At 34.8% G+C, this 12,892-nt stretch overlaps 2 protein-coding genes across 3 annotated transcripts; one reads left to right on the top strand and one right to left on the bottom strand.

Annotated features, from left to right (window-relative positions):
- Positions 1–1,359: 1,359 nt before the first annotated feature.
- LOC126818671 (O(6)-methylguanine-induced apoptosis 2) lies at positions 1,360–8,167 on the bottom strand. Its single transcript, XM_050546218.2, has 7 exons — positions 7,876–8,167; positions 6,205–6,326; positions 5,692–5,790; positions 5,226–5,408; positions 3,292–3,406; positions 2,415–2,518; positions 1,360–1,428 (listed from the first exon to the last, which is right to left on the bottom strand). The coding sequence occupies exons 1-7, from the start codon at positions 7,976–7,978 to the stop codon at positions 1,360–1,362; spliced, it is 795 nt and encodes a 264-aa protein (XP_050402175.1). The 5' UTR covers positions 7,979–8,167.
- A 354-nt stretch (positions 8,168–8,521) lies between these two features.
- LOC126818636 (ribonucleoside-diphosphate reductase small chain) lies at positions 8,522–12,561 on the top strand. Of its 2 annotated transcripts, none has more exons than XM_056100122.1 (7): positions 8,522–8,715; positions 9,194–9,289; positions 9,639–9,932; positions 10,185–10,318; positions 10,543–10,771; positions 10,924–11,142; positions 12,057–12,561. In XM_056100122.1, exons 1-7 carry the CDS (start codon positions 8,662–8,664, stop codon positions 12,210–12,212), a joined length of 1,182 nt encoding a protein of 393 aa, XP_055956097.1. In that variant the 5' UTR covers positions 8,522–8,661; the 3' UTR covers positions 12,213–12,561. The 2 variants fall into 2 exon arrangements, with proteins under 2 accessions (XP_055956097.1, XP_050402117.1); XM_050546160.2 differs by having other exon boundaries at positions 8,523–8,715; positions 9,194–9,286; positions 12,057–12,558.
- Positions 12,562–12,892: the final 331 nt, after the last annotated feature.

Raw genomic sequence — 12,892 nt, 5'->3', positions numbered from 1 at the left:
AATGACAGACTTAATGATACAGCGCGCACATGCTAACCACTAAGCCATCCAACCCCCCCCAAATTTTTATTTGAAAGTATAATATTTGTAATGACCAGTAAAAATCAGATTATAGAGTCAAATTGCCTAATAATAAGCAATCCTGGAAATAAACCACCTGTCACTGAAAATGTTATACAACAATTCAGACTTTGTCAGATAAAAATCCTCAGTGCAGTGATGTAATAATAAATAAAACAGAAGTAAATTTATCCCGGTAGATTATATTTAGTATAGCACTGTCAAGGAAACATATCTTTATTACATGTATACTAATGATGATGATGATGATGATGATGATGATGATAAATAAATAATGGGTCTATACTACATGACAATAAAATAAAATAATTGAAATTTCAACAGGGTTCTTCCTTGTGCACAGATGAGAGCAAAAACAGACAATACTTGTCCACATTTCTTATAGTATGATCACCATTACTGGAGAATTATAAATAACAAAAAGGGAAATGAAATAAAAAAAATAGAAAATGGTGAATACCTGGTCCAGGGGACTGATAATTGTCACTTGATGTCCAGCGACTGGTACCAGAAACAAATGCTGCTCCGGACATGTAGTGTTTAGGATAACCTTCAAAATCTACGAGTTCATAACTACCAGGTCCGGGTAGAGGTGGGGTCTTTGGTAGAGGCATAGCAGGTGCTGATATACATAAATAATGTTTTCTCCTGTAAATATAACAACATTATAGATCTATAATCATGTATGATAATATATATATAATGGGCTTTAACATTCAGTTACAGATGCATTATGTAAGATAGATAATGACAAATTAAAATATTGGAAAATTCAGTCAAATTACTCCATTCTGAGCAAGGGCGTGGATTTGTCATTTTTTGGGGGGGGACGGACGAACCCTGGAACCTTTCATTACCAAACCAAAATAATAATTACGAACAGTTTACCAGTGCTATTTCGATGAAAGCTGTAACCAGGGGTAATATGATGACGATATAGTAAAATTGACTACCTGCAATTAAGGAGGAAGATATCGTGAAGATCAATTACTGTGGCTAGACCCAAGGCAGTGGTTTGATAGCCTTCAGAACGGGACATTCATAAACCTGAGAATCTGTCCTGGCGATCAAAATCATGGGGGGGACAGAGACCTATTCGTCCCCCCTTCTGATTCTGAGGGGGGGACCCATCCCCCCTAAATCCACGCCCATAATTCTGAGCAAAGCTATGACTGTTTAAAGATTGACAAGAAATAGCTTAAGTAATCTTGATTCTCATTACTGTTGATGGAGCTGCACTATTAAATTACCATCGGTAAAAGATATCCCAAAGATTACTTACGGGAAAATAACTTTAAGAGGCATGTTGTTATCTTCAGGTGAGAAATAGGTGCCTGGTCCAGGAACCTAAAAAAATAAAACATTTAAAGATACATTATGAGAGATTAGATAAAGAGCTGGCAGTTCTCACTATAAAAGTTAAAAACTAGATGATGTAAAGGGAATTTGCTGAAAATTTCAGTCAAATTGATCTACTCTGAACCAAGATTTTAGCGACTGAATTTTCTGCCTCATCATTACTAAATGCAGTACGATAAAAAACATAGTCTGGATTATCCATTTCATAATTAAATCATGAATGGAAGTCGAACAGCAAATCGGAACCTAATCCAATAAACATCACAAGCTAGCGATGACATCGAGAGTTGATTATGGTCGAGATAGGTTAATTAATGTCTAATTAATAATTTAGATAACATTTCAGGCCTAAAAAAAGACCTGCAATAGGCAGATTTAGCTCTTGCATAATGTATGTTCAATGTATTATTACACCTTTCTCTTGTAGGACATAGAGAATCATTATAATTTAATGGTCTCATAAGTATACTTGAACAAGTATTGCAAAATATTACAGCAGTGTTTGATGACGTCGTCATTATACCACGGAGACAAAAAATGTTGTTAGCTGTCAATGGCCGAAATATAGATGGTTGAAATAGTATTTGTAGGTTTCTCATCTATAGTCTTAATTCTTAAAGAGAGATCGTTGATGTGTATACATTACCGGTAGGCCCAAGTTAATTTAAGTAACTTACTAACCATATAGGGCATATAATATATCAGAGATTTTCCATGTAACATTTATTTTCAAATATGGCTGGCGTAATTAGTGTACAATTTATACTAATTAAATCTTTTGTTGAAATCTTTTGAAAGACATTCTATTTATTTTCAAACAAAATCTACATGGTAAGCTGTTATACTTGTTATTTTTCATTATATCATACTGTATAGCCGAAACTTAATAGTAAAACATATCAAGGTCACCTAATTTGGGAATGGCCATTTGAACAGGTATTATCAAATAGCTTTAATATTATTATGAAACTTACATCAGTTGGATTGGATCCAATCCTTCTTAATGTTCTGGATTTAAAACTGGATTCTGGTATTCTTGGATTACTATGAAGTATTTCATCCTTTACATTGTACTGCCCTGAAAAATAAGCCATTAAAATATCATGCCTGATTTATCTGTAAAAAGATGTGACAACTAAAAAATTGAGCGGAATATAATTCTGTTTAAAACTTTTTTCTTACAATAACAGAAATTTTTTAACTGTTTTCCCCAGACCCAAGATTAATCATTGATATTACTAAACACGATATTAAATGATTTTTTGTGAAAATAAAAATATAAATCACTCTTTCAGCAGACAGTTATGTATTCACCTTTGGACTGTCTGCTCTTTACTTTCATTGTAATTGTATTTATGAAACTCTGTTAGCTTATCAAGGTTTCTGTATCTTAAATCCTAAACTTTCTTTGTGCAAAATCTAATCACTTAGATCTTGTAAATGTTTTTGCCACTCACACTGACATTTTGGAAATGAAATGAAATGAGGTTTAAAGTCCTACTTCTCTACACTGACTAAGCTATTGAAGATGGGTTGACATTTTGAATTGTATCCCTTTTTTTCCATTGTATTTATGGAACATGGTTCTAGCTTATAAAAGGTTTCTGTAACTGAATCCTAACCTTTATATGTGTAAAATGTAATCACTTATACCTTGTGTGGTGTAATTATAGTAGGCCTATAACCAAATTAGTAGCAAATCTATGATCAAAATTAATTAAACATTGCTAGGGCTGGATTAAGCGTGTTGTGGGGTCATGGTCTAGTTGGCTTATGCTTTAATCTGGCCCTAAACTCTGCCTGGGCACTGGTAGAAAATTTTAAATAAATATAGCTAAATATATATCTTACATGGTGCTGGAAACTGTTTCGACTCGGCCACATTTATAATTTCACGTTTAGATCGAGATTTAAATGCAGCATCTGCACTAACATTATTACATTTTCCAACTTTTGATTTAAATATCTATAAAAAAAAAAAGGTAATAAATAAAAGAGAATGAATAATTTAAGAAAGAAAGATGTAACAATTTTTGCATAAAGAGTTTTTAGGATATATTATGGGAGATTCGATAACGAGTTGGCAGTGCCCACTATAATATACTATTCAAAAAAAGTAGGGGATATTTGATTTTGGGGGCATAATACTAAAATATGCAAATGACTACGAAAAAAGTCACTATAGAACCTAACAGAAGAAACATTTCCAGTTACATGTGACGCCCAAACGCACCAATAGCTACCGCATGGAATGCAGGTGATGCTTGGGATCATCATGGGGGTCCAACCCAAGATTTGCACGACTCTGACTTTGAATGTTACAGTCATTGTGGCATTGAATTCCAGGGTGGAAACATCAGTTTAATTGTTTTAGTGACCAGAAAACAAATTTTGATATGCGTCGGCTTACCCAAAATGAAAGGTTACGTGCCCTTGGCATGCTACAGATCGGCACAACACAGGCGGTTGTGGCGCGGACGATGAATGTTTCTCAGTCTGTCATAAGCAGGCTATGGTCCAGATACCGTGATACACAATCTGTACAGCACAGACCACGCTCAGGTCGACCAAGGGCGACAACTCAAGCCCAGGATCGATTTATCCGTACCTTGGCCTTGAGAAATCGTGTCATCACAGCAAATCAGATCAGCGCTCGTCTTCAAACAGACACCGGTGTGAGAGTGAGTGGCCAGACGATTCGGAATCGACTGCATAGGGGTCACCTTCGCGCCCGACGTCCTCGCGTGATCCCTTGTTTGAGAGATCATCACATTCAGGCAAGACGTCGTTGGTGTAGGGATCGTCAACACTGGGATAATCGACGCTGGAGCAATGTGATGTTTTCAGATGAGTCAAGGTTCACTGTTGATTTTTTGGACAGACGTAGGAGGGTGTGGCGTCGTCGAAACGAGCGCTTCCAAGACGTTAACGTCATCAGACATGATCGATTTGGGGGTGGTTCTGTTATGGTGTGGGGAGGCATCACTGTTGCTGGAAGAACGGCTTTACATGTTGTTGCAGGGCGTGTTACAGGCCAGTACTACCGGGACAACATCTTGGCAGTCCATGTTGTGCCGTTCGCACGACGTCATGGCCGCCGTTTCATCTTCCAGGATGACAACGCAAGATGTCACAGGGCCAGGATCGTTACAGGTTCCCTCCAACAACAGAACATCACCACATTACCTTGGCCAGCACTGAGTCCCGACCTCTCCCCAGTCGAGCATGTCTGGGACATGCTTGGACAGAGGTTACGTCAACGTCAACAACGTCCTGCCAATGTCCAAGAACTTGCTGCTGCGTTGCAACAGGAATGGGACAATCCGGACCAAAATGACCTTAGACGTCTCATTAGGAGTATGCCACGTCGGATCAATGCTTGTTTGGCAAACAGAGGAGGATTTACCCGTTACTGACTTGGTTGTGATGCTGTGGTAACTTTGCTGTTTGACCCCGGGTATCATTTTACCCTTATAATGGTCAGTCTGTGCCTTACTTAGTCTAACGATCATTTGGAATAAATCGATGAATGTGAACTTCATTTCATTTTGTCATTTGTTTCTTCGTCAGTTTCATTAGGTGACTTTAATAACACTTAAAAATCAAATATCCCCTACTTTTTTTGAATAGTATAGTTAAAAACTAGACCATACGGCCACTCCCCCAGTTTTTTTTTCTTTCTGTTTGCAGTTTGTTCTGTATTTTTGAGGCTGGCAAACTGTGGAATCATATCAGAATAATACCCAATAATCATTCATATTAATTAGTGAGACTGAGATACATACATCATAAGAATTTGGTGCAGGATTTCCTTTGACTCTGTTACTTTTTTGTGCTATGGGTTTTTGAAAGGTGCTTGTTGATCCCGATCTGTTAAAATCATGTCGATTTGATAACATATCTGGTAAACCATAAATACCTGGACCTGGTGCACTCGACACATCATTATATCGTAAGGATCTTTTTGACTGAAAATAAAAAGTAAAAGTTGCATTTCACTTATAAGTTTAAAAACATTTCTTTGTTGGTTCATAATCGATCAGGCATCAAACATTTCATCAATGACAATCCTATGAATTACCGGTAGATACAGTGTCATAACAGGAATAAGAGAACTACGGTACTAAGTCTGAAGAAAATTCACCATTTTTCAAACAACATACTGATCCAAATCTTTTTTCTGTCAAATCTACATAATATTCCAATTCAAAATAATTTTTTTCCAGACTCCAAAAACTATTCAGTATTTACCTTAGATGCGAAACTACCTGTGCCTTTTTTGGAAAAAGAGACTCCATCCTTGTCATACTGACTATGTCCTACATAATTACAGGGGGAAGGATTCTCAGACTGCAAACAAACAAAATATAAAAAATACAGTACAAAATGACTAGGCAATAATTAATATTATGATTTTATCTTATTTCCCCTTGTCAGTGGTGCAGGACGGAGGGCTTGAAAGGGACAGCTGCCTAGTCGTTCGGATGGTATGAAAAACAGAGGTGAGGATCCTGTGTATACATTGGCGTGCATGTTAAAGATCCCTTGGCAGTTGGAATTCGATATAAGAGTAGGTCATAGTGCCGCTGCCTGGGCAGAATTTCCCTTATAGTAAGTTATAGTACACTCTATAGCTTATACCTGTCTTCATTAGCCCAGTAGGAGCAGAACAGTAGGACGTTAAACTCCATTTCATTTCATGATTTTATCAATTATCAGCAGAACAGTTTCACCCCAAAATAAATAAAGCATCTTTATACATACCAAGAAAGCATTGAACTGAAACCTTTTGGCTTTAGAACTGAAACCCTTTCTATCAGAATTATCTGTAACAATGGTCTGATATTTACTGGGAATTGACGAATTAGCTGCAACTACTCCATGTCCTGAAATGCATTTTTGGAGGGTTAATTGATATCATTTACAAAACCATGATTGATAGTCTTTATATATAGCCCGTTCAGACGCTTAAGTTACACTGGTTTAAAAACCTCGGGGATGGTTAAACCAGTTTAACTTGAGCGTCTGAATGCAAATGTGGGGCAAATAAACCAGTTTAAAAAACCCAGCTTGCGACCTGTCTTCGAGAAGGCTTTTTATTTTAAACTGGTTCATCTTAGCCGTCTGAACAGGTTGGCTTAAAAACCCTGGCTCCAGCTTGCTTTGAGCATGTGCAGTTAGTTACATTCCCGTGAAAATATCGGGGTCAAATAGTGCCAATGTTATCGAAAGCGTGCGAGAATCGAATAAAGAATATGAAGCTACCCATGCGTAGTTAACTCTAACCTCCGACCGAAGAGGTCAGAATAGTTAAACTGGTTTGGCTTATAGTACGTGTGAACGCAACACGATGCTGTCTTAAAAAAAACCAGCGTTTATGAACTGGTTTAAAACTAGGTGTCTGAACGGGCTACTAGTCTAGGTCAATCCAGTTGTGTTGGGTAAGAATAACTGTCATGTGAAGGCTACCTTTTTTCATAGCTCATAATTTTCGAAGAGCTTTTCAGATGGTGATATCTTAACAGATGGTGATATCTTAACAACTTATTATAACACCTCAGATTTTTATGGTTTGTAATTTATAAGGTGAGGATTAATTGGAATCCAATAACAGATGATAGCTATTGCCAAATACAAACAACTGACCTCCTGTGTCTTATGTATGCAATGAATTCTCCTCTGACTCCCAAGACGTGACGTAAACATGACCTGGTTTGATTGAATTTTAATAGCACTGAGCAGGGCATTCCTTCGCAATTACAATGTTTGAGAAGGATTTGAAGCATAAATATGACAAATTAATTAGTTTCAATATGTTTTTGGTCCATATATATTATACCATTAAATCACCCAGTTTGTACGCGGGAACCCATCTTTAAAGGAGCTAAATCGCTAACATTTGGGACCTAGAAATTGATAAAAGTGGGTCGCAACGCATATAATACTGTAATATGAATGTATATAAACTGATTTACATTCAATGGTTTCCGTTTTTACTCCAATTTCAAATCAGTTATGTTCGGCGAAATTCGCCAGCAGTCTCAAGCGAGTGCAAATTTCTAGCGTCTGGTTATTCTAGTCTACATACGCCATTTGATTTGGTACAATGTATGTGTCTAGCCTCGTCCCTCGAGTCTCTTGATACAACTGGGGCTGAAGCGCATTATGGTACACGATTCGTGTACCAATGGTAAAATGTTTATTTTGTCTTAAATATTGGATATCAAAAGCCCATCTTTTTCCGGTAAGATCACAACATGAATGTTGATTTAATTTGACAAATAAATCGTGTTTTCAATGTTGAAGATTTTGGATGATATTGAGTTAGAGACTTAGCTCCTTTAATGGAGAAAATTTAAGCAATTTTAATAGAATATCAATTGACAATGTCTCTACAACAAATATTAAAAAGTACTGCTTCATTATTATATATACCCTTGTGTAAATGTCCTGAAGGGTGCTTGGCATGCAATCTTTTTACAGCATCTTCATCCACAACTTTGATGCTGTCGGCCATGTTGTTAGTGGCTAAGTACATCCCAGCGGAAAACACTACGGTACAAAATATAGTTCATGAAGTAGTGACATCAAAATAGTGTTTTTTTAGTCCACAATGGTTAAACAGACCACAAAATCGTTCTATTACATACAATTGCAATCAAGGAAAACGTTAATTAACAAATCATAATCGGATTAGTAATTATGTAAGCACATAAAATACTGCTCAGTAATACAAACAAGCGATTTTGGTTGCTACGTTGGAAAGTGCACTCGTCCAAATATAGGGGTAATGGCAAGTGACAAGTTTTATAAAGTTAATAAACTTTTTACGAAAATTATCGCCTTGTTTTAAAATAGCACTCTGGGTTACCTTCCATTACAAAAATGACTGGTTTCGGCGTTTGAAATAAAAAAAAATCATTTAAAGTTTTTGTGATTCCAAAAAATGAGTAAACAGATAATTAAATCCCCCCTACAAAATAAATTGTTTTCGGCCAATGAAATGCATCGCGTCTGTATTACCTAATTTTGATTGGCTACACTTGCAAAGTGCGCGATTTTATGAAAGATTTTCCCGAACTTTTGGTTATTGGCTCGCTTATCCTCAACCTGTAAACAGCTGTACAAAATTTTTCTTGAATTTTATATTTTCAAACGTTCTCACAAAGTACTATTTTATAAACAAGCATCTAGATTTTTACGAAACATTACATTACCAAGATGAGTGGATTGGCATTACAGATGAAAAACGTCAAGATAAACGACGAAAATGAGGTAATTTGTTCACTTCTGCCGGTATTTCTTCATTCTTTCACTTATAAATATTATGGCGGGAATGAATGAACACACGTTGTTTACTTGGTAAGCCAATATTTCCAAATATATTCCAGTTATCTGATGTTGAATAAGTAAATGAGAGCTAACTTTTTAATTTTTTAAAAATTATTTTCAAAAACCATTTTCACACTTAGAATAGATGTAGAAGTTAGAGCGCCAGAAGTACAATGAGCCTGCCTCACATAGTCATAACATACTGTCATATATAGTCTCTAGTTTTAGACTTTGCAGTACATCTAAATCTAAGTACTACTTGCTGCTCTGTTGTATTATTGGCTAGGAATGTAGCCTAGCAGGCAAAGAATTTTTAATTTACAATTGCATTACGGTATTAAAAAAATTATTTGTAATTCAGAAACCTAAAAATCTCAAATTCACAAAAACAAAAAATAAAAAAGAATTCTTTCTTTTTCAGAAACCGAAAAATCTCCAAAATTCACAAAACACAAAGAAGGCCAAAGTTTTAGGAGAAAGTCAAAAGCAGAATATTATCAATGTTGACAAAAAAGTAAGCTAAAGATTTATTATATTTTTCATTATGCCTGACGGTTTTTGCTATAATAGGCCTAGTTTAAGTTACAAGGCGCTAAAGTGCAATAGCGCCAAGTTACAAAATAGATCAATGTAACAGGAATATGCTGAGCCGAGAAATGCTCAGATGGCATCTACATGTAGTTGTTTTGGTCTTGTCATTTCTAATTGATGCACATAGTTTATATAGCATTTCAGACCTAAAAGTCCTGCAATAGCAGATTTAGCTCTTGCATCATGGTATATATATTTAACTAGTGTTTTATTTCAAATTCTACCCATATGTAGCACAATGATACTTAAGTGTAGTGTTTATATTTTTGTTACAGGAAAGCATGAAGCCAATTGTCAAAAAACCTACTAAAAAATCCGGAAGAAAAATCAACATCAGTGAAGAACCTTTATTGAAAGACAATCCTAATAGATTTGTTATTTTCCCAATACAGTATCATGATATCTGGCAAATGTACAAAAAAGCTGAGGCTTCTTTTTGGACTGCTGAAGAAGTTGATCTTTCCAAGGATCTCGTACATTGGGATCAACTAAAAGCAGATGAAAAACATTTTATCTCTCATGTTTTAGCTTTCTTTGCTGCCAGTGATGGTATTGTCAATGAGAATTTAGTAAGTTGTATAATTGTTCTTGAAGTATATCCCTTTCCAAAAGAGTGCTATTGTACATTTCTGTTCTGATTTCTTAACTTGATTTTACTTTCAAGATAACTTTAGAACATAGTTTTAACTTTAGGTTAGATGATGTAAAATCTCTACAAACATAATAATCAGTTTATTTAATTTTATTGTTTGGAAACTAATAGATTGGAGAAGTCCACATTAAGACTAATTATAATTTCTGATGATTTGTTTTGTTTTCAGGTTGAGAGGTTTAGTAAAGAAGTTCAAGTCACAGAAGCCAGATGTTTTTATGGATTTCAAATTGCAATGGAAAATATTCACAGTGAAATGTACAGTTTATTAATAGACACATACATCAAAGACCCTAAACAAAGGTAACTAAATTAAAATAAATCATTATTTGATATATTTAACCAATGTGTTGTGTAGGTCATTGTTTATTACATTAACACTGGCCATAAACTGATTATATAATTATCTTTATAAGACTGTATTATTGATCAGCTGATAATTGCTGGCTGTGTAAATTTGGTGAAGCATTGGTTACAATGGATGTAATGAAATGTATAATTAAAAATATATTGATTTATTATTACAGGGACTTTTTATTCAATGCTGTAGAAACATTACCATGTGTAAAGAAGAAAGCTGATTGGGCCCTGACCTGGATTTCAGATGAGGAAGCTGATTATGCTGAACGAGTTGTAGCTTTTGCAGCTGTGGAGGGAATTTTCTTTTCTGGATCTTTTGCTTCTATATTTTGGTTGAAGAAGAGGGGTATCATGCCTGGTTTAACATTCAGTAATGAACTTATTAGCAGGGATGAGGTATTTATTACACCAACTAATGTTATTTCAATGAATTTCAGTATTTTGCCCAAAGTGACAATCATTTTAAGAGACAGAATGATCTTCAATTCTTTTATATAAAAAGTTTCCCACAAGATTTTTTTTTGTAAATCAAAATTTCTTTTTTTCAGGGTCTTCACTGTGATTTTGCTTGTTTAATGTACCGTCATCTTAAAAATAAATTAACACAAGAGAGAATATACTCCATTATAACTGATGCTGTAATGATTGAACAAGAGTTCCTTACAGATGCCTTACCATGTAAATTAATTGGAATGAACTGTGATTTAATGAAGCAATATATTGAGTTTGTAGCAGATAGACTTTTAGGTGAATTAGGCTGTGATAAGGTAAGTTATTGGGAATTTCTATTATGTTATAAGGCCTTTTAATGTAAATGGGATGGGTTCTTGAAAATAGAAAGTACTTACGAATCGGGGCCCCGAGTTCGCAAAGCATTCTCAGACTTCAGTTCAGAATTTACTCAAAATGTTTCGCCTTATTTTAACTAAAATATAGCCCTTTATAAAACTTTTGTTTTAATGTATCAAATACACGAATAAGGAGCGAAGTTTCGTGTTTCTTGATCAAAGATATTTTTCATAAACACTGATTGAAAGTTGAGTAAATTCTTAACTTCAGTCTGTCTGAGAATGCCTTGTGAACTCGGTGCCTGTTTATTTATGGAATTGATTCACAATCACATCTTGAATGTAAATTAATTTGTTGGGTAGATTAAGAGTAAGACCTTGAAATTTGTGAGCTGCTTCAGTCATTGTATTGGCTGTGAAGATCCAAAAGAATTTTTCTTATGCCCATCCTTCACATACCAGGGATAGCATCTACGAGGCTATCATGGAAAGTGCCTAGTCAGATGGAACAAACTCCAAAGGTCTGCTCATGTACACATAAGATTTCTTGACTGTTGGAAATACATGTAGGAGTGCAAGTGGACAATGTTCTACCTTTAAATCCATGGAAATGAATGTCATGTTCGTCTCCAAAGACCAAACTGTTGACAAGACATTAAATTCTATTCACAAGAATTTTTTGGAAATCGAAGATATCTCCTAGGGTTTTTTGGAAATCGAAGATATTTCCTAGTTGCTATCAGAAGAAAGCTACCTTTTTTTTTCAAGCTGTTTATGTGCCATTTTGAGATGAGGATGAAAAGAGTTAACTATGATCAGATCATTTATAATTAATTTTTTGTTAGTATACATGTACTTGTATTTAAAAAATACCACTATTTGTATCTTTTCAGTATTACAATTCAGAAAATCCTTTTGACTTTATGGAACAAATTTCCCTGGAAGGAAAAACTAACTTCTTTGAAAAACGTGTTGGAGAATATCAAAGAATGGGTGTTATGTCTGGTAGCCAAAATAACCACGAATTCACATTAGATGCTGATTTTTAAAACATGAGAACTATTTTAAATGTTTTATTGTCATCATTGTTAACTGTCTTATATAGCACTCGTTTTAATTTATCACGTTTTATAAGATTTGTTTTATCAATGTCTGAAATCTCATGAAAGAATAGTAGCTACATGATGTATTTTATGAACTCATTTTAAATAATTGTAGAAAAATGTAAAAAAAATTGTACATGTTTGTGAATTCTATTTATTGTAAATTGTATTAAGTGTGTGTAATGATTTTTATAATTTTGTCTCTCATTGTTCATAACTCATTCATTATTTCACTCACTTATTGTCTTGTACTATTTTAGTTGATTTTATTTTGCTATATATGATCGTTCCAATAAATCATCTATTGAATTTATAAAATGTCTATTTATTTCAACTGGATCTTTAAAATTTGGAGAAACACCCCCACCTTAGATCCTACTTGTCATGTACAAGTCTCGGAATTAGACATGATTTTCTGGATAATCGTCCTAGTCAATGAACACCATTTTTGTGTGTGAGGGGGGTCCTTGAAAATCGTCAATAATTTGCGATATGCATTACATGTACAAAGTGTCAACCAGATGTTCATATTATTTTTGGGATCATCACTCCATTAAGACATCTGGAAATAGGTTGGATGAATATTATTCTGGGTCCTGCACGTGGGCATAATGATACTCTTCCTA

The sequence above is a fragment of the Patella vulgata genome, chromosome 4 (assembly GCF_932274485.2).
Source record: "Patella vulgata chromosome 4, xgPatVulg1.2, whole genome shotgun sequence".
Lineage (NCBI taxonomy): Eukaryota > Metazoa > Mollusca > Gastropoda > Patellidae > Patella > Patella vulgata.
This window is presented reverse-complemented; position numbering and strand designations above follow the sequence as displayed.

Coding starts and splice junctions, on each gene's coding strand:
- LOC126818671 (XM_050546218.2), bottom strand. CDS start 7,978: ATGTACTTAGCCACTAACAACATGGCCGACAGCATCAAAGTTGTGGAT. Junction 6,327..7,875: donor TTCAGGACATTTACACAAGG/GTATATATAATA, acceptor AATGCATTTCAG/GACATGGAGTAGTTGCAGCT. Junction 3,407..5,225: donor CTGCACCAAATTCTTATGAT/GTATGTATCTCA, acceptor TTTTTTTTATAG/ATATTTAAATCAAAAGTTGG.
- LOC126818636 (XM_056100122.1), top strand. CDS start 8,662: ATGAGTGGATTGGCATTACAGATGAAAAACGTCAAGATAAACGACGAA. Junction 9,290..9,638: donor TCAATGTTGACAAAAAAGTA/AGCTAAAGATTT, acceptor TTTTTGTTACAG/GAAAGCATGAAGCCAATTGT. Junction 9,933..10,184: donor GTATTGTCAATGAGAATTTA/GTAAGTTGTATA, acceptor TTTTGTTTTCAG/GTTGAGAGGTTTAGTAAAGA.